This window comes from Varanus komodoensis, unplaced genomic scaffold (assembly GCF_004798865.1).
Source record: "Varanus komodoensis strain SLA01 unplaced genomic scaffold, ASM479886v1 scaffold83, whole genome shotgun sequence".
Classification (NCBI taxonomy): Eukaryota; Metazoa; Chordata; class Lepidosauria; order Squamata; family Varanidae; genus Varanus; species Varanus komodoensis.
This window is the reverse complement of record NW_025336520.1, coordinates 1,184,846-1,204,944: the sequence shown is the minus strand read 5'-3', so window position 1 is coordinate 1,204,944 and position 20,099 is coordinate 1,184,846. Positions and strand designations below refer to the sequence as shown.

The 20,099-nt window shown below is 53.5% G+C and overlaps 1 protein-coding gene across 6 annotated transcripts in view; it reads right to left on the bottom strand.

Moving 5' to 3' along the window:
* The window catches only part of ZBTB16 (zinc finger and BTB domain containing 16), a 151,942-nt gene that overhangs the window by 77,434 nt on the left and 54,409 nt on the right, over positions 1-20,099 (bottom strand). For all 6 annotated transcript variants that reach the window (XM_044456380.1, XM_044456379.1, XM_044456381.1 and 3 more), the window contains one exon: positions 1,937-2,034. In XM_044456380.1, the coding sequence (XP_044312315.1) occupies positions 1,937-2,034 (98 nt within the window). The remainder of the gene's footprint in view (positions 1-1,936; positions 2,035-20,099) is intronic.

Genomic DNA, 20,099 nt, shown 5'->3' with positions numbered 1-20,099 from the left:
GTACACATTCCAATGCTTTTCATTATTAGAGAATTGCTCAATTTTGGAATGTGAAGAAATGTAAAAATTAAAGGACAGCGGTGTTCCAGTTTACAGCTTAGGGTTGGGACTGTGAAGCAGGGTTGGTTTGCAACCACCTGTATTTTGCCCTACCAGAAAGTCACTGGCTCACATCCCGAGTAGGCTGCGAGCTCACAGGGTGTCATTCATCTCTCTCAGCCCCTGTATTCATCTGCAACATGGACTAAGACCTCGCTGACCAAGCTCATGGCATCCCGGAGGATGTACTCACAAAAGTGGTACCCAGAGGCTGGGCATCTGCACCGTCTCCCCTGTCTTCAGTCCCTCGTTCTTCAACTGACACAGCCCATGCACCAAACTGTGGATAACAAATAGTCTGTGCAAAATAAGGAAGGCTGTCTGAATCCAAGATGAGGACGGTCCCTTACAAAACAGGGGTCCTTGCCCTGGGTGGTGGCAGGGAATGCAAGCTGTCACTTCACAAGCAACCTCATCATGGGCAGGAGCATTTCAGAGCGAAGGACAGAAAAACCAGGCAATGAGCAGCTGCCAGAAAGAGCCGGTGGAGAGCAAACAGCCACTCTCCCTGCAAAACCTTGCTCCGTGTGTGCTGTGTGGCTCGGCGCCCTTTCCAGCTCGCATGCCCAAGAGAGGCTTTCTTTTTTGTGTGCAAATGCAAATGGAACATCTTTTAGAAAGCACGCAAGCTTGCCTTCATCAAGGGGAGAAAAGTACAGCTGTTTCAAAATTGTGTGCAATTGTGTACATTTGGGAAAATAGGCCCAGGAATGAATGTTTGTGCAAAAAGGAAGAAGTGTTGCTTGCCGCCCGATGTGCACACAAATCGAAAGGCGCTGCGAGGTGGGATTTGGAGACCTCACCAAGCTCTAGTTGGGCTCATGAGCTCCCTTTTCTGAAAGACAGAAAATTTCTGTGCCCAGAATAGCTGCTGTATTTTTTCTGAGCAATTCTCATACAATCGGATTGAAAACAAGTCTTTCTGGCAGTGGTGGGAAGGAGAGGAAAAGAAGAATTCTGTGCAGTTCCTGCGGGGGGCAGGGGGGGCTTGTGCACGCAGGGGGAGCACACATTTCCGGTCTTTCCCTGCCCAGGCTGCGGACTCCGTGGCTTCCCGGTGGCACCCTGTCCTTTGGGGCTTTTTCAGATCAGGAAGTGCAGGTGACCGAGGGGCTGCAGAGCAATCCATTGGGGGCAGCAGGCAGAAAGAAGAAGATTGTCCCTCAGGCACCGGATGAGGGTAAGCGCAGCTCAAAACCACAACTCAAAGACCTTCAAAACTAACCCTACAACGCCTTGACAAGCCTCTTTGGTGGGAGAAGACAATTTTGGAAGCACAGAGGGACGGATTTCAACACCGCACCTGCAGAAACCCCCACTCACCTTGAATTGTACTTGAGGGGGATTAGGAAGGCGAATTGCACGGCATCGTCGGTTCCGATAATATAAACTGATTTTGTCAGCGCACACAAGAGCCAAAAGGGATGTGGCATTCAGTACTGAACTGATATGCTGGGCTTCTTTTTTCCCATTGACAAGGGGGAGGTGACCCCTCGACTTCTGCAAGCTGGGGTCCCCCGAGAATCCTTTTGTAGGGATTCACTGCCACTCATACTGGGCAGGAAGCTTCCCATCTCTGCCAGCAGAAGGCCGGGCAGGGGTACAGCTCGGCAGAAAGGGTTAATGCCCCCCAGACACCAGGAAGCCAATTCCACCCCCCCCCCACCAATGAAGGAGGACTCCCAAAACAGAGGCACCCTCCTGATGTCAGCTCTGTTGTGCATCTCGGTGTCTGCTGCGGATGCTGGAGAATTCAAGCCCTTAAAAATCCCGGTTTCCTCGGATCCCAATTCCTGGCCAAGCAAAGCCCACGTCACCTTCCAGCTTCAGAACTCACCTGAATGAGCCAGTAAGTGCATGCGAAGGCGCAGGCTGTCGAGGAATCTCTTCCCGCACAGCTCACATCCATACGTCTTCATCCCGCTGTGCATTTTCCTGGGCAGAACAAATGACAAAGAGAGAGAGGAGGGAGAGAGGAGTGAGGCCTCGTGCTTGCACAGCCGGTGATCAAGGTGAGGCGGGGCAGAACTCATTCTAAGAGCCACACTCAGCCACGGGCCTGTCCCACAGATCTCCCCATGGCTCCCCTTCGCCGAAGGAATCCCCGCTAAGCGGCGGGCGCCTGAACTGCCGCTTTGCTTCGCCCAGGCATTACCCAGGGCTCTGCAGTGGAGGCTGCCGGGGGAAACTGGGCATGGGGAGTCCTGCCCTCCACAGGCGTACGGACACAGAAGATGCCCACAGGTGGCATGGCTTCTGGACCGCCTTCTGCTTGTTTGCCAGTGCCTGATCAGCCATGTGCTCATTCTCTGGTAGTCTCGCCCAGCCCAGCCTCAGTCCTTCACCTGTAAAATGGGAGCTTCCCCAGAAACATGTAGATTTGGCTGGGAGATGCTAGCATTTTAAATGTGTTTCCCTGTCTGCATTCCAGGACTGCTGGCAAGCAGACCTGATCAAAAAGTGCTTCTGATCTTGATAAAGTGCCGTGGAAATGACTGGTGAAAAGATATGACCACACCGGAGCACAAGGGGGGCAAACTGGATGATTGGAAGGGGGAAGCAAAGACGGGAAGGAACTGCATCCACACCTCGGGAGATTTATTTCCCGGCTTCCGTCTCCAGCACTAACCCTGGGCTGTGAATCGAGACACTTCCCAAGCCAAGTGATTAAGAGCATCCACCCGAGGGATTTCTGGGCAGGGGGGCAGCCGGCCTGGCTCACGCGGGAGCGGGTTGGGGAGTTCTAGCGCAGTCCGTCAGGTCCCGGCGATACCTGGCAGGCCCGACGGCACGTGCCGCTGGGCAGCAGGCGTCCGCCAAAGTGCGGGGGGGGGGGACACCCCGCTCTGTCGCTCTGCTTCCTGACATTGACTCCACTCACGCACACGCACACTGGCAGTACTGGGTGGCTGTGGAGCCCCCACCGGGGGGTGTCTGAGGAACATCTTGCCCCAGGGGGCAACGGGCGGGCGAGCGCCGTTTAGCAGGGCGTGCCCCCCGCCCCGCATAAGCGCTACTAGATGGACTTTGGGGGTCCCATCCTGCCCTGAGCGGATGGGAGATGGGATGGAGCAGAGCCGAACACGCGGAAAGAGAAACTGCCGAGGGGACAGAAGGAAAGAGGCAGGCCGGCCCAGAAGGACCAGGCGCTGAGCAAACCCGCATTCGGATGACATGCGCGCACTCAAGCGCGCCATTTGATGCAGCCCCAGAATCTGCCCCCCGCCCCCCCCCAATCCCTTTTCTCGGTTGCAGAGGCCTGCAAGCGGCTGCAGGGGCACGGAAGCCAGCAGGCGCAAACCTCACGCCTGCCTGCACTGGCCGGATTCAGCGGGCTCCACTGTTCCCAGCGTGGAGGCAGCCATGCTGCCCAAGATGAGGCACTTGCCAGAAAACAGGGGGTGCCTGCCCGGTTTCAGCCCTGACCTGGCTGAACCCGCTTAAGAGCAAAGCACGCCAGGTCCTGGGTATGGATGGACAAAACCGGCATGTCAGATTTCTCCCATGTTTTTCTCTCAAACATGGAGAGATTTGCAAAGGTCGGGGAACTTTTATCAAAATCTGAAGCAAACCCCACCCCGCCTCCCTCTGAGCGTGTGCCCTGGGCTGGATTGTGCCCAGCGTGGCAAATGCCCCATGAACAGTACACTCCGGCTTCCATGTTGGGCCAAACACCACGGAATTTGGATCCCGGATCCGCTGCCTTTCCCAAGACCTTATTTTTATAGCCATCACCTTTCCAGAGGATTAAGGACAGACAGACAGATGGACGGAGACAACTGGATTCTCCCCATCCCTCCTTACACTTATATTGGTGTAAGCTTTGATCAAGTTTAGCAATTGAACATCTAGAGTTTCTTCAGAATTTATCTTACAGCAACAATTTCAAGGTGAATTTTAGGTCCTCTTAACTGAAATGCTTCAGAAATGTTCAGGCAGGTTTTGGAGCAAAATGAATCAAGCTGCCTCCCCACATGGGAGATGGGGCAGGGTTAGCTTTGTGGAACACACCTGATAGCTGATCTAAAGTTCTCAAAATCCCGTCGGAGTTGGGGAGGTGGCATCCAAGAAACAGGCACAGCCAGGGAGCAGGCGGCTCTCAAGGCATGGCCTGGTGGAGAGGAAGTGATGGTGGATGCTGAGAAGGGTCCCCTCATGAGTAATGCTGATGCTGGGGCACTTAGCCCCGTTTTCTCCCTTGAAAGCACAATTTAAGGAAAGGATGGGAACCCTGTTCCTGGATCGCCCCCTCCCCCCAAAAAGCTGGACCGCGACCCCCAAATGAAACCAGCAGGACAGCTGCCTAATTTCACCAGCTGAGAATAAAGTTCATCTTTGTTTTCCGAAGAAAGACAGATTTCATCCATGCCAAAAAAGAACATCATACTTGCACTTAAAATGTTTATTTTTAAGGATGCCAAGCCTAGAAGCGGCAGCTAAGAAAGCTCCAACGGACCTCAGGGCAGTAACCATGAGCTCTGCATCCTCCATGGAGCCTCCCAAGAGGAGGATCGCAACAAAAAGGAAAGCCTCGTCTTTGTGAGCACGCAAGTCACAATCATTCAGCAAACTAAAATGATGAACAACAATAAGCAGGCGAGAAGACAAGCGTTCCCTTTTTGGATTACTTCATAACATCACATGATGGGCCATTTATCATTTTTAGACATGGCCTGGGCTCCAAAACTGACACAAATGTTTAGGAAACAGGAGCCAGCAAAGTTCTCTCTAGTTTCTACGAAGAGACCAAGATGACACAGGCAAGGTCGACTCCACTGGGAAGGGAACGGCCTCTCCAACAACCACCCAGGCTCGGAGCTTGGAAGTCACATCTCTTCCGGTGGCGGCCCGTGGTTGCGACGGAGGCCTCAGGAATAGGAAGGATTGTGGTGCAGAGGCAGGGAAGGACATGCAAGGAGGCAACCTCAGGCAGTTTCCGCGGCAGAAAATCCACAGGATGTTCACTATTTAACCTCAATGTGGGTCTCCTTTCACCCACTTTTGGGTTTCCCCAAGCTTTGGGGTGGGGGACCATTTTCAGCAAATAGCAAAAGGGGACAGCTCCAAGCAACCTGAATGACCATCGTTGAATTTGTCACGTGCAAAGCAAGGGCGTGCCAAAATTCTCCAAATTCCATCTCACAGCTCATTTGATCAGCATGCAACCCCCCCCCCACTTGACATAAAAATCTGCATATTTCTTCACAGATATGCACCAGTTGCTGACATGTTTGAATGTATGCATCCTTTAAGTGCACCCATTCAACCAGAAGGTACATTGCGATGGTCAGCTACAAGTGTTCCTGACCGTTGGTCCAAACCACTGGGAGGAGACCCGGTTAGGGGAACCTGGGCTAGGCCAAATCCTGCACAGTGTGAAATTCGGCCACTGAGCATCTTTCCATTTGTGTCTCTCAATTCCACCCATCCTGACACACACCCTTCCAAAACCCAGGGAGATCCCAGGTCAATCTACTGTAAAGAATTCACAGAGGCTTCATCCCTCGCCCAGCACCCCAACCAGAAAGAAGTATGGTATGTCTTTGCAACTTCTGCCGAATTCCCAGCTCAAAGCAAAACGAATCAGCAACACGACTGGAAAGCCAGACAACCTGAAGAGCCTTGTAATTATGCCGACAGGAAAGAGGGCACAGTATGAATATCTAATCTGAGCTGAGATGTTGGCGGCAAGAGTCTTTCGTTAATACAGAAACGGCAACGGAGGAGCCTCCGCGAGGTTCAGCTGGATCAGGGGCCAGCGCCCAACCGGCTTCTCTCATCAATGACAAGACGGTGTGGGCACGTGTCCCCATATCCGCCGCCACCTCCTTCTAGCCCCTCCTCCCAAGGTGCTCCTGCCCCTTCCTTGCTTTTCTCGTGCAAGGCCCTCCCCGTGCAGCCCACCACTTCCCACGCCGCCGCTGGCACGGAGCCCCTCTCCCACCCCTTTCTCCTGCAGTCTCTGTTCAGTGCGGCGCAAGTGAAACAGAAGGAGGCCAAGGAAGCTGCGGACGGCACTCAGGATCAGTACTGATGATTCCATTTGCCTTGCAGCTCACAGCAAGAGGAGGAGGAGGAGGAGGAGGAGGAGGAGGAGGAGGAGGAGGAGGAGGAAGGCTAACTTTCCACTTAGAGAGTCTTCGGACTAGTATGGCGGAATGCAAGGTGAATAATACATAGTTTGCTTGCATGGCTTTATCAGCCTTTTGCACAAGGTGCTGGTGAGTTCACGGTTTCACTGTAGAAGTAGAATGCACCCGTTTGAAGGACGAAGGGCTAGTGCAAGGGCCATGCTGACTGGGGATGATGGGCATTGCTGTCCAGCACATCCAGAGGAGCCTGGCTGGGGGAGGCCAGTTTAGGCTTTGAAATGGGCCCTGCAAGCGTGCGATGCTCGAGGGCCCGCAGAGCTGAGCCTAAGTGACTCCCTCCTCCTCTCCTTCCACGCAAATCACCTGTTCCCTTTTGCAGGTGCAGGCAAGGGGCAAACCTCCCCCCCCCCACAGATGCTGCACATTCCTGCCCACCTGGGCCTTTCCACTGGGGCAGCTCTACGCCACCGTCTCCCGGCTGAGCGCAGAAGCCCTTCCTGTGAGGAGGCGCTTGTCCTTTGGAGGGCAAGGGGGTTTCTGGGGGGTGGGGGAACGGTGACCCCCTGTTGCCTGCCTTAGTGAAGGACACTGCTCAGTTCCAGAAGAACCAGCAACCTCAGGAGCACACGGTCCACTGGGAAGAGCACTGGTGCCACTGGTGACGATAAGGATGAGATGGTGGTGGTGGTGGTGGAGGAGGAGGAGGAGGAGGAGGAGGAGAGAACAATCAGAGAAAGAGCTTCCCCTGCCACTGCAAAATGCAAGAGTGCTAAGAGCCAGTCCCTCCTTCCTTTCCATCCTGACCCCATCCCCGTGCACGGCCCCATAGCTGCGGGTTTTGCTGGGCTCAGAGAGACGCTGGAGGACGTCGCCCAGGAGAAGGCCAGAGGACCACCTGCCTCCAGAGGCTGCAGGACTCACCACCCCTTCTGGCCCTCAGAGGCACACGCCAGTGCTGGACGCTCGCCCCCACCCCAATGAAGTATTTGAAGACCCCTCTTCCCCCCATCATGTCTCTGCCCCCGCCACACACACGGCCCCCTCCCCTCCTTCCTCCCCGCCCCCATGAAGCTTTTGAACACGGTGTCAGCAATGACTAAGGAACACATTAACCTTGCTACACCCACATGGCGATCAAACTGCAGGCCACAACATTTCCATCGGTTACATAACCAGCCCATTGTTTTTTTTTTAAATAACAACGCTCCAGCTTTCGGCAAGTAATTTATTTGAAATATCTCTATCAACAAATTTCAGCAGGAACAAAAGTTTTCCATTTGGCACCTGCTTATAGGATGATGTTATCGTGTCCAATCTCATACAGTCTCTTTCAGCAAACCCTGAAAGCACTTTATCTCCTGGGCTCCTGGTAGCAAAATATGATTGAAATGTTCTATTTATGCTCACTGGATTAAGGCAATGTTGCAAAGAAAAAAAAGCCCTTTGCAGATGTAAGCAAGGTATTATAGCCACTCGTGCTGTTAAGATCTGAAAGAGAAAGATCAATAGACAAGCTGGCCGTTTGCTCTAAAGTTGTGCTTTTAAGAAGGGAAAAACAAAATACGTTCAAAGTACGAGGATATTGATTCTCAATTATATTCTCCAAAAGGCAGAGCACAGAAAGATGAACTGTACGTTAATATTCAACATTTGACTGACATCATACATGGCAAATCTCACGGCATCCTTTAAGAAATATTCCCGTCCGAGAATTAAGCCCGCAAGACTTGAATTAAGCGAGAGGGTTAGTGAGAGCTGCGTGCCAGAAATCCGCTGCTACCACAGAAAGGCTCGGGGGCCATTTGTAAACGGACACATGCCACAGTTGCATACATGGCGGGCGCAAAGGTGTTCGGCTGTCCAAGAGCAGACAGACAAAGCGGCAAAGAATTGAGCAAAGCGCTCGGCGGCACCCCCCGCTTTTCTGCAGCAGTGCCCTAATGATTAACAGGCAAAGAAAGTCTGGACGCTTGTGCCGTGGCTGTGAGGGGACAACAAAGTCCATTTGCCAGTGCAGGGGAGCTACTTGCACAAGAGCACCAGAGGGGGGAGGCTCTGCGGGCAACGGGGGGCCCGGGGGCTGGTGGGTCGTTCAACCGTGCGGCCACGTGGCTCACGGGCTGCTCAGCGGGAGGAAAGTTCGGCTGAAAACAAGGGGGCTTGACCGGCATGAGGCGAATCAACACCAGAGACGCCTGGGCTGGAAGCGCCGGTCGGGATCCAAGTCAAATTCTGCCCCCTGGTCCAGTCGAGAAACAACAACAAGCACTGTAGTGAGACCAGTGCCTTTGGATTAGTTTCTAAACACTCTGGAGTTAGGAATGAGCAGCAGCGTGGTCAAGCGTGTTGACAGTAGGAAATGATTCTGGGTTGTCAGAGCAGAAAGGGACAGCAAAGAACCCCTAAAGGCTCTTTCCAAAGCCCTTAAGTGGCGGAAGCCATTCCAGGGAAGCAAGGATACATTAACACGCTGGAGGCAACGGGCTGTTATGGTCCAGGAACGGGGTCTTGGGGTGGACATCTTGATGAAACACCAACCCCACTGTGTGAAAGGGGGAGCTTCTGTGCTGAGACCATGAGGGAGGAAGCCAAAAGCAAGACTGCCCTGATGCGAATCAATATGGCAAGCACATTTGAGATGCCAGGTGTCTGCCAGGTTCTGGAAAGTTCTAGCAGGACATCACAGAGGTGCAGGAGGTGCAGAATAGGGTTGGCTGGCCACTGCGGGGACCGAGGGCGGGACTGGAGAGGGCTTTGGCCTTACAATCCGGTGGGGCGCTTCTTAAGGTCTTAAACGGGACCATGTGCTGCCTCCTCTCACGAATGAATTCTCAACAGCACTTCGGGTATGGCGCTTTGCCAGCCGACTCCGGGGAGAGTCCGGCTACACAAACCCAACGATTCTCCCCAGCTACGAGCACAGTAAAGGCAGCTTCCCTCACACACGTCTGGATTCAGTTTCGAGCTTCTAAATGCAACAGGCCTTCTAGTTCACACACGGGCTGCACTTCCGAGAAGGTGCCTTGAACTCACTCTCAGGAACTCTGTGCGCCCCCCAACATGTGGCAGGGTCTGGTTACACAGAAAGTCCGTCTCTCTGGAACCTCCCGAGCGCGTGACGCAGGTTTCCCAAAGGGCTGTGGAGCAGGGGCTGCGACTCGCGACGGCCCGGGGGCTCAGTGCATCCCTGCACACCTTTCTTGGCACCCACCAAGGTGCCCCCCCCCTTTCTTCCTTCAAGTGTTAACACGTTTTGTTCCTTGCAGCTGAGATCACTTCAGAGCAAATCAGATACGAATCAGCGGAGGTCAGCTGGATGATGCCAACGCGGAGCGGTGCCTGTGTGTGTGCGTGCGTGTGCAAGAGAGGGGGAGGCTTGGGGAGCGGGGAGGAAGGTGCCTCTGTGGGCAGCAAGCCAGGCTGGGGAGAACAAGAGTTGGGAATGCACCGGCAGGTGGAAAAGGGGATCGGGCTCCGAGAATCCAGACGCGGATGGTGCTCAGCAGGGTGCGCTCCAGGGCCAGCTGGCTTCTCCTTGTGGCCGGCCACCCCTCACGAAGCATGCGTCTCCCGCCTGCGGCCCTGCTCTCAGGGAGCCCGTCATGGCTGGAAACCCCGGGAGTACATCCGGGGAGAGGGTGCGCGCTTGCGGTGGAGCCCTTCCCGGCCTCTCCCATGGTGGCAGTCCCGTGGGCAAGCTGAGACGGCTCGTGGGCCTGAAGGCCAGGCCATCTGGTGTCATCCGCAGAGAGAGCTGCACAGCCAGGGGATGAGACTCGGAGCGAGACAAACCCCTGGTCTGAAAGCTCGGAAGGGTCAGCACCAGGCTGTCCTTGCCTCCATGAGATTTGGAAAGGAGACCAGCCTGGATCTTTGAATCCACAGAACTGACTCGCCACGAAGAACGACCACAGGCCCCCACAGGGGCGCTCGCGAAAGAGGAGATTCAGAAACCAGTGTGCCCCATCCAGTCAAGGCTGAACTCTAAGCAAGAAAATAAGGACCCTGATCGCCTGGCGCAAGGCCTTCGTTATATTGCATTAATCAGTGTGTTAGGAAGGTGCTACGTTCTTATCCACGGGGAGCAAAGACGCTACCAACTGCACGGGGGCCCCCCAGTTCTGTCTCCAACATCACTCCCAGTGGTTCCTCTCATTTCCGGAACCTAAGAATCTAACCATGGTGCCTCTGAAATTTAGGTGGCCACGTGCCCTCTTTTGCACAGAGCAGTCCTCTGTCGAGGAAGACCGTCCGTGATTTGACGGGCTGCCCTGTCCATATCCCTCTGAAAGATGAAGAATGGGGAAGCTCTGCAGGGCGCTCCATCCTCAGTTAGCAGCACCTGGCCAGGAGACTGGCCGGCCTCCCATCAGGAAGAGCTGCATTGCCCTTCCAGCTGAATGGCTGCACACATTTCGGAATGTGTGCCCATTGACACGCACTGGTTTGCGCAGTTCTCCTGCTAGCCTGCATCCATTTCCCCTCCCTTTTCCGGAAAAGTGTCCCCGCCCCGCCTCCCAAACATGGCCCATTTTCCCCAGTTCCTTGCGGAGCATGTGACTTGGTGCTTCGAATGTGGGGAACAGGCCAGGGCTGGGCCGGGGTGCCGCATATTCCTCCCCTCCCTCTCCTGGCTGAGCAGGCCACGAGCTGAGAGGCGCATGGGGTCAGGAGGATGGGCAAGGGTCTTGCGAAGGGGGCTGTCCGAGCAAAGGGCGCCCAGAGCAGGATTGCCCAGGGGTTTCTTTTCAACTATGGGGAATGGCCGGAGAGGAAGGCAGAGGGCGGAGGGGCAGGCGGGGGGCAGGGAGGGGAGTGCCCCACTCCTGCCTTCTGAACAGGCCACTGGAAAGAACAAACAATCAAAAGCTGGACTGGAAAGTAGGCCTCTCGCAAGCTGCAAGTAATTAAAAAGGCTTGTAAAGTCTCCTGCAAAAAGCACTTCAAAGAGACAGTCATTCCAGCACTGGCCAGTCAGGACAGTGTGGTGTAAAAATTATGAGTTTTCCCAACGGGGTGCTTGGTGTGAAAGAGAGAGGGGATTGGTGGCAAGTCATTCGGCACCATTCGGGAGAATTTTATGTTTGCATGTGTACAATGGGTGTGCGCAGGCATTTGTCAACGCAGATCACATCCACCCGCACACAGGAACAGTAGGGGGGAAGAGAGGAGAAAGCCTCGCACACACGGCCACCTCTCCGGCGCTCAGTGAGGTCTTTGTTCAGCCAAGCTGGGGGAATCGTGGCTCCTCGGACACCACTGTGCCCAGCTAGACGTGGGAGTGCGCCCTGCGGCTCTGCTCGCCCGGACGGACGGAGGTGCCACATGTCAGGGCAAAACAGCCCGCCCAAGCTAGTCTCCCGCTGGCCACGGTGGCCAGCAGATGTCATGGCGGGCCACCAGCAGGCCCTTCCCCAGCCTCTCTCCAGCACCTGGCCTTCAAAGGTGTACCGGCCCTGGGGAGAGAAGGCCCTTGTCCAGTGGCCTTGAGACCTTCTCCCCACGCAGGCAACTTCGGCTTTGGACGTTACCGAAATGAAATGCACGGCAATTACATGACGCCGTCTCAGCCACCCGCGGTGGCCGTACCACGAGGTGGCGGATCCCGTCTGCTCATCGTGAATTCTGCAGACTCTCTTGTCCATTCCTGAACCTCCTGCCCTCCATTTCATGGAATGAGCCCGGGTTCTGGATACACAGAAGTAAAAGGACGAGGAGGAGGAAATGGAGGGACTTGAAATAGTGGTTGGCAACTTCTGCGGCCGGGAAGCTGGCAACTTCTGAAGCAAAGGTGCTCCAGGTGCCAGGGGGCTGCCCGCACATTTCAGATGCATGCATGTAATGCAAAGGGCGCAACGCTTCTCCTCGCTAGCACAGTTCCCCAGTGAGAGTTTGGGCGCAACTCCCCCACGGTAGCACTGCTGTGGGGAGCAGCCCTTGCGCGGGCGGGTGGGGGTCCGTTGCCGCTACCCTGAAACAGAAGCTCCCAGGCATTTGGAGGCTTCAGGCCACATGGGCTGGCTCTCATCGGCGACATCATCTCCACGTATAAATCCAGCCCTAGATTTGTGGGTGTGCCAAGCCCTGCTGGGCGCCTTGGAGACAGAACAGCTCAGAACTGTGAAATTCCCTGTTCTTAGAGGGTCCCTTCCGCACCTCAGCCCGCTTATAAGCCAGAATCGAAGGATCGGGGAGTCAGCGTTACATTTGCCACCCAGAACACCGAAAGGGTGAGCCATGGGAATCCCTCTTGATGCCAAGTCACCATGGCTGGCTCTGGCTCTGGCTCGTGTCCTGCTTTCAAACTGCAGAGATCACATGGGAAGCCTAAGGGGCCATGGTGGGGTAGAGCACTCATTCTGGAAGGTCCCGGCTTCAGTCCTCAGCCTCTCCAGTCAGTGCTGGAAAAGTCCTCTGCGCCAACCTGTGGAGAACTGCGGGTTCCAGCCAGTGCCAGCGCTTCTGCGCTTCACGGACCAAGGACCTGGCCCAGTAGGAGGCTACCTCCAACGTCCCCAGGAGTGGCAACCCACAGCTCACGTCCCAAGCCCTTGACCACTTGGGACCAGAATTCCTGGCCCACAGGCTCCTCCTGAAGACACCAGATCAGCCCCAGGGATCTTCTGAGGAGGCCCTACTGGCTGTCCCAAGGCTTGCAGAGCCTCACTCTGCAGGAAAATAAGTGGGCCTCCTTGGCTAATACGAGGACACCCCCCCGGAACATGTGGTCCGAAAGGTGGGAATTGCGACAGCCACCACATGCTTCTTGAAGATGTGCCTGTTTACGAAGGCTTTCCATGTCTTATCATCATCCGTCAAAACACTGCTCTGCTTGACTGTTCTTGGTGTGATGCTTCTAATGGCACCTTCTTTTAAAAACTATGCTTACATTGTGCGGCATGTAGTTTCGATGCAAGCTGCTTAGAGGTCTGGGATATCAAGCGGTCTAAGTGGTAGTTTAAATCAACAAATAAATAGTAGTTTTGCTCAGAGTATTAATATCTCTAGATCCAACCCATAAAAATTAATATCCTTGCCAAAATGAAACAGCCCCAGACAGTTTGTCCATGGAAGCATGAAAAAATCCATTGTTAGCACTTCAGAATTTATAGTATTCTTTTATGCCAGGTAACAGTAGAAATTGCCACAGACGAGGAGGACTCCTGGGATCCGAAGATGGGCCCTTGCACGTTCCTGGCCCAAAAGTCCATTCCTTTTGCAATGCAAAGCCCCTCTGCCCCGTTTTATCAGGCCTCGTCCCCAAGGCCGACCAGGCACGGGGCCGGCACGCCTTCCCCGCAAGCGGAAAATCAGCACAAGTTTTATCCCACGGTGAATGGGGCCCGTCCTCGCTTGCGGCCCCATCCTCTAACTCTGCTGCTTAAAAACGGCACATAAAACCTCCTTTTATAGTATATTTATTTAATGAGCTCCCATTCCGACCCCTCCCCCTTCCCTTGTTTAATGAGAAAGGAAAGGGTCCCCGTCACCCCGGAGGGGAGCTGGGTAGGCAGAACGCCAGTCGGCTTCCAGGGCCCCCGCAACCTTGCCCACTGACCCTCCTCCTCAGATGTGGCTCAAGAAACCCAAAGACGTATAGATTCTAAGACATTTGATTATTTTTTAAAGTATGCGTATAATTCCGCCCCCAACTCTTCAAACAGACTGAATACAATGGTTAGGAAATTTGACAGAAAACTATTCCCAGTCATTCATTGCCTTAATACGCACCTTTGTCCAACAGGCAGTTTTGACAAGAGCAATAAATTCCAAATTTATGTCAACAGAGCATATGTTGAACACCTCATTTCTGAGCTAAAATGGCATGCCGCCCCATAAATCACCGTTCGGTTTGAAATGAAAGTAGATTACAGGCCTGGGTTATTGAGCAGTTAGGGCTACAGTCATATAAATCAGAACTTTTAACTCTGGGCGATCCGTCGCGCAATTAACTAAAGGGTGCTTTGTCATTTCAGCCCTGCACGCGGGCTTGGCAAGACGCAGAGAGCTACTGGGGAAAGGCTGGCTTGCGGGAGGCGGCGGGAGCGGGGGAGAGAGAAAAGTTTATTTGGCAACTGACAGATTTGGTGCTCCACGGTTTTGCTAAATACCTGTTGGACCAGCTAATTTTACAGCCAACGGATTAATCCTTCCCAACATTTGCCATTAAACACAGGAAAATGGGAGGGGGTGCGGTGGCGGAGGGGAACGCGCCTGCCTGCGGTGCCCCTTAATGTTGGCCTGCTGGGGACGGGAGGGGGGAGCCCATCTAGCCGCAAATCTTGGGTTGCCTGTGAACTGACGCAACGCAGGGACCGTGGCCTGAAGTTGGCGCGATTGCAGGGTCGCCCAGCCTCCTGCTGCGCTCCTGACACCATTTTGGCCCCGACAGCGTCTGGGGTGGCAGCCAGACGGCCATTGCCACTTCCCCCTGCAGCGCTGAGCACCAGAGGCCACAGCGGGGCCAGGCCGATGGGAAGCTGCCGCCTCAACAGAGCCCAGGCACGGTCGCTTCTCCGGGTGCTCTGGGAAGGGGGCACGGCAGCTTCCTTGGGGATGTGCAGGGCATCCCCTGCAGCGCATTTTGGGCCAGGATTTTCCTGCTTGACCCCTTCCAGACGCTACACAGACTAGCCGGCAGTCTTTGGTCAAAGTCTGCCCGTTTCCAAGCTCGCAATGGGATTTACGCTGTGCTCGAAAACGTATGCAAATGCGCTTTCACTGCAGTGGGAAGGATGTGCACATGTCAAACATGCGTCCCATTGCCGCATTTTTCCCCAGAAGCAGAAATAAAAATGCGCTCAGCTTTTCCATGAAAAGGGATGGGAGACAAAGCTCACAATCAGTTACAGGCTTGAGTTAGAAGGCAGCCCAAGACTGAATTTGGAGAATTTTAGCAAGCTTGTATTTTGCATAACCCCACCGTTCACCCTGTTTTAAAAATCTGGCAGAGCCGTTCCCACCCTTTGCCTGCAGTTGAGGCTCCTGATGTAGAAAATCCCAGGGCAGGGAGGATGGCCAAATCCATTACTCGGCAAGCGGGAGTCCTCCAGATGTTTTGGGCTTCAACTCCTTTTACGGAAGCTGCACTGTAAAATATCTGGTAGGCCACCTGTTTGCATCAGTTGCCATTTCATTAGATTTCTCATTTTTCCATCGGTACATTTATGTCATCCCTTTTCATCATCAGCCTGCCATTCTTTAAAGACAGCAAAAATCCATGGAGCCACTCCTCCTAAAATATGCATTTTTGCACGTCCTTTCCCTTAATATAGTGACACCTGTTATTTTCCTTAACCAATGAACCTCGAATTTAGGTTTTGGTTGCAGAACTGCATCATGACGCTGAGAAGGTGCAAAGATCAAGGGCGAGCCACGTGCTGGCTGGGGAAACGCGCCTGGGCAAGACTAGATCAAAGCGCCAGCCAGACAACGCGCACTGTCCAGCTATCCCCGGACAGCAGCTCCCGGTGCTGCCGCTGCCGCCGCCGCCCTTGCTGTTCTTAAAAGCCTGCCAAGCTGCATGTTCCCCCGCCCAAAGCCCTGCACAGTGCTGCCACTCCAAGCGGACCCTGCTGCGCCAGAGCGAGGAGCGGCCTTGCCGGCATGGGGTGCCTCGGAACATTCTGTGCCGCGACTCCTGCTCCAGCCGGGCAGCCGGGAGACCTGGCCTGGCAGCGGGCCCCACTGCGTCCCCCCGATCACATGCTCCTGAGGGGCCCTTCCAGCCCACTCTCCCCAGGAGGACGGAGGTCACCCTCCCCCTTCCCGCTCCCGTGCTCCAGACCAACAGGCCCCCCAACACGTCTGCCTTGGCGTGCTCCCAGCCAGGGGCTACAGTGGCTGGTCCAGACATGAGGGGGCCCTTCCAGAGGTGCGCTGGTGGGAAGCACCCCCAGACGCCCCGTTGTATCCGGGCGCAATTCCTCAAGGCAGCCTGCTGTGGGGTCTGCACCTCAACAAGAATCCTCTCCTTCTTCGGATGGAAGCCGAAGCGCCCAGGGCCAGAGCAAGGGGGTGGCTGAGTGCCAGCAATGAAGGGAAACACCGGCACCTGCCGGGAGGAGCTATGCGCGTGTAGGCATCCGCGTGTGCAACTGTGGGTTGACACTTTAAGCCGGAGCGACTCTGCTGCTGGTGTGCAAGCAGGAATGCTACCAGCCCCGAGAACGGCAGCACTATAAAAAGATTCAGACGCTAAGTATTTCCTTCCCTATAAAATATTCATTGCAGTATGTGAGAGCCAAGAGTCGAAACCTCAAGCCCTTTCTAACTTTGCACTGCAGTAATAACAGAGTTTTATAGGAACCTTCTGATTTTATTTATATCAGGCTATAAATATGTTGTTCTATCAGAGACAGAACCGCGGGCGTGTACGTACCCTTCGTGGCTCTGCGGGGGCACAGGCATAAAAATTGAAAACAAGCAGAATTATGCACAGCAGCTTAAAGATCCGCGTTTTAAAATGAATAAATCAATACCATAATTTGCAAAAGAAAAATTAACTCCCTTGGTTTTTGAAATGCACAAATAGGGTTTCCACCGTGCGGTTTATGATTGCTGCAAACACGGTACATAAACAAGCAAACCTTCTCTTAAGCTCACTTATCCTAATAAAAGTTAAACCAGCTGTCAGCTTAGACTTTGGACTGAGCACAACCTGAAAAATATCTGTTTTACTTCTGGGATGCCGGGAAGCGGGGAAGCAGCTTGCAAAAAATTCCAGAGTGTTGAAATGATGGCCACGTCTCCTTTTTGGTTAAATCCAGCTATTCCAGGAATTGTTTATATGGATAAAAATGGGACAAGGTAAGCGAGCAATTACTCAATACAGGGAGCTGCACACACCTCTGTCCACTGCAAAGGCTCCCATCCAAGGAGATGCCACTGGCAGATGGGAAGCAGCTTCCTAAAACTGATTCATCCCTTGCAGGTGCCCACTCCTTGGTCTGGAGGCTTGGTCTGAAGATGAGGAGGCCAAGAGAGAGGGGTCCCTGTAGTGATGCCCGAGGTCTTTCATCTTGCCAGTTTGGCCTGGAGGAGGGGAAGTCCAAAGCCGCTGCCCACGGTGCTTTAAGGCGAGGTGACCCAAGAAACACGCTTGGAAATGTTGGGAAAAGCCTTTTTGTGGGTCTCTGGTGGGTCCGGGGACCATTCCAAGGGCAGCCCATTCCTTCCTGGGAGCTTTTCTCAGAAAATCTGGAAAACGGGACTGGCGGGCGGCCCTGAATTTACAGGGATGGGACATTTTGCCTGAGGGAGTTCTTTCCTAGGGTCGCCCCCTAAGTCAGAAATGCCTTGATGGTACATGGCATCTTTTTATGTGTACATCACTTGTGAAGAGCTCTTCAGTGACCATGCTCAAAGCAGCTTACAGATAAACCCTTAAAATACAAGAAAGACAGAGACTATTGCAGTATTCAAAACCTGAACAACAAAACAAGCCCAACTAAGGCACCTGGCTAAACAAAAGAGGTTTTTGACTGGTGCTGAAAAGAGAGAAAAGGTAATACCAGGTGAACCTTTCTGAGAACAAAAGATGTTGCTGCCACCTTATTCATCGGTCAGATTCAAAGACACAGGGTCCCCTCAGCTGATCTGCACGCCTGCAGACACCCACGTGGAGGAATATGGTCCTTTAGATACACTGTTCCAAGGCAGGCTTAATGGCATTAAGGATGACCACCTGCCCGCCAAATCATGCCCAAAGAACGGACCAGTGGCCAGTCTGGCTAGTCCAAAACAGGCAAGATGTATCTTCCAGATCCTGTCCTGAATAAGCCTGTGGTAAGTCTTCTGTTTCCCAAGTCAGTTTTCCACGACAGCCCTACTGATTCCTCATTTCAACAGTCGAGCTGCAAAGTTACCAGCGTGTGGATATCTTGGAATATTGCGATCCTTTAATTAAATCTTCCCCCGCACGCTCGGCAGCCACACTTTTGCTAGCTTGCCATCAGAGCAGGAATAAATCCCCTAGACTGGGAGTCAGATCTACTTTGTAAGTGTTACGGGAGACCTGGCCAACTTCCCAGCCACCTCCAGTTCCACAGCTCCTCCAGCACGTGCCATTAAAGGGCAGGCTCTGGATTTGCCACTCGCTCACCCGTCGCTGCTTGCATGTTTCATGCTCCAGTAAATCAATATGAAAATCAGTTCATCCACTGATATATTTTATCAAGATACATGTGGCGATGCCACATCTCATTTACAGTGCAGATACTGCAGGAGTTGAAGGTCATCAGAGAGAAAAACAGTCTGACGAAAAAGAAATCTCCTGTTATAGGTTGCCTGCAAATCAGAAGCGCAAATGGAGCCGAGCTCAGGAGGAGAAGCTCCTGGGGAGGCGCCAATTACAGGGCAGGAGCAAAGGCTCTGCTCGTCGCTAGATCTAAGAGGGCACAGTCACTGCTCCACTTGGAAGCCATGGCTCGGCTCCAAGCACAGCCCCCAGCTTTGCCCATTCACTGACTTGGAAACACCCAAGGGATTTACGCAGGTCTTTTCCACCAGGGCTTCCCCAGGATGCGACCTCTGGACTGAACACAGGCCCAGCAGTCTGCACTTCAGGTCCATGTGCTTCCATGCGTGCGATTTGCGATCCAGCAAAAAGTGCGCGCACAGCCGAAATATGTGCCTTAAAATGCACGCTTCTGAAAAAGGCACATGAACTTGCTTTAATCAATGAAAGAAAACCGGGAGCATTTCGGAGAGGCAACCTACTGAAGCATGTATTTCGCAAAATGCTCACTAACACAGATGTTTGTGCAAAGTAAAAAGCCACCTGTGAGCTGATACGGACATGCGACACAGCAACCGTGGAGGCAGAATTAGGCGACGGTCCACACTTCCTGCCACAGCCTGTCTTGTCCACAAGCACACATGGCTCCCCACTCCGCCTCAAAGGCTCACTGAACCAAAGTCCTCAAGAGCGATCTCCCCTCAACCCACAGAAGATGGGACGGGACGGGACGGAACCCGGCGAGGCTCTTCAGCAGCATCCTCCCAGGACTGGAGAGCAGCCAAATACGCAAAGTTGGATGCGGTCAGTGGGAAGCTGGCTTTTTTCTTCTCTGAGACCGGACATCGCGCTGCCAACCCCATGGCCCATTCTGCATTTGTGATGTTGTGCACCTCCTCACCGAGGCATAGAGCGAAAGTCCAGGCGATAACGTTTAGGAACTCTGATAAACAACAGCAAGGCATAAAAATGACGAACTAAAGCAGGTAAAAACAGTTGCACAGAGTAGGAAGCAATGCTGGAAACTGAGCTGCAGGGGCCGACGAGGGGTCCTCACGGGCCCCACAAGCAAGGGCTGTATGGCCTTCAGGTGGCATCAAAAGGGGCGTGTGGGGCGGGGAACTCACAGAAAAGGTTGGTGGTGTGGGTGCCACAGTGGGGGGCCCTCTGTGGTTTGGTAGCCACCCTTCTAGCCTCAGAAGCCAGAGGCTCCACTGCGAGGCAGGGAGCGGAAGAGAGCAGAGTCTTATGAATCTGCCTATATGGGTCCTTGCCACTTTCATAGGTGTTTACACATAAGTAGGATCTCTTCCATGCCCACATCAACTGGCGATTTTTAAAGGAAAAAACTGTGCCTGAAATGTTGCATTTTAGTCCATGGATTAAAACATCATCTCATAAACTGCACTTTGAAACGCATTTTGGTACGATGAACAAGGGCTGGTGGGTAAGTCAGTTCCCATCTAGCTCACTTGTTGGGCTAGACAGCATGTATTCGCCTGGTTTTTACTAAAATTATCAAAGGTCAGACAGGGAGGGAGGGAGGGAGAGCTTTTAAACGCTCGCTCGTGCTTCCAAGGAAAAAGCAAAAACGATTTTAATCACTACATCCTTCCTTGGAGGAAAGACACATGAGGAGAGGAAAGGCTTTCCCTTTCTGTGGCTCTTCT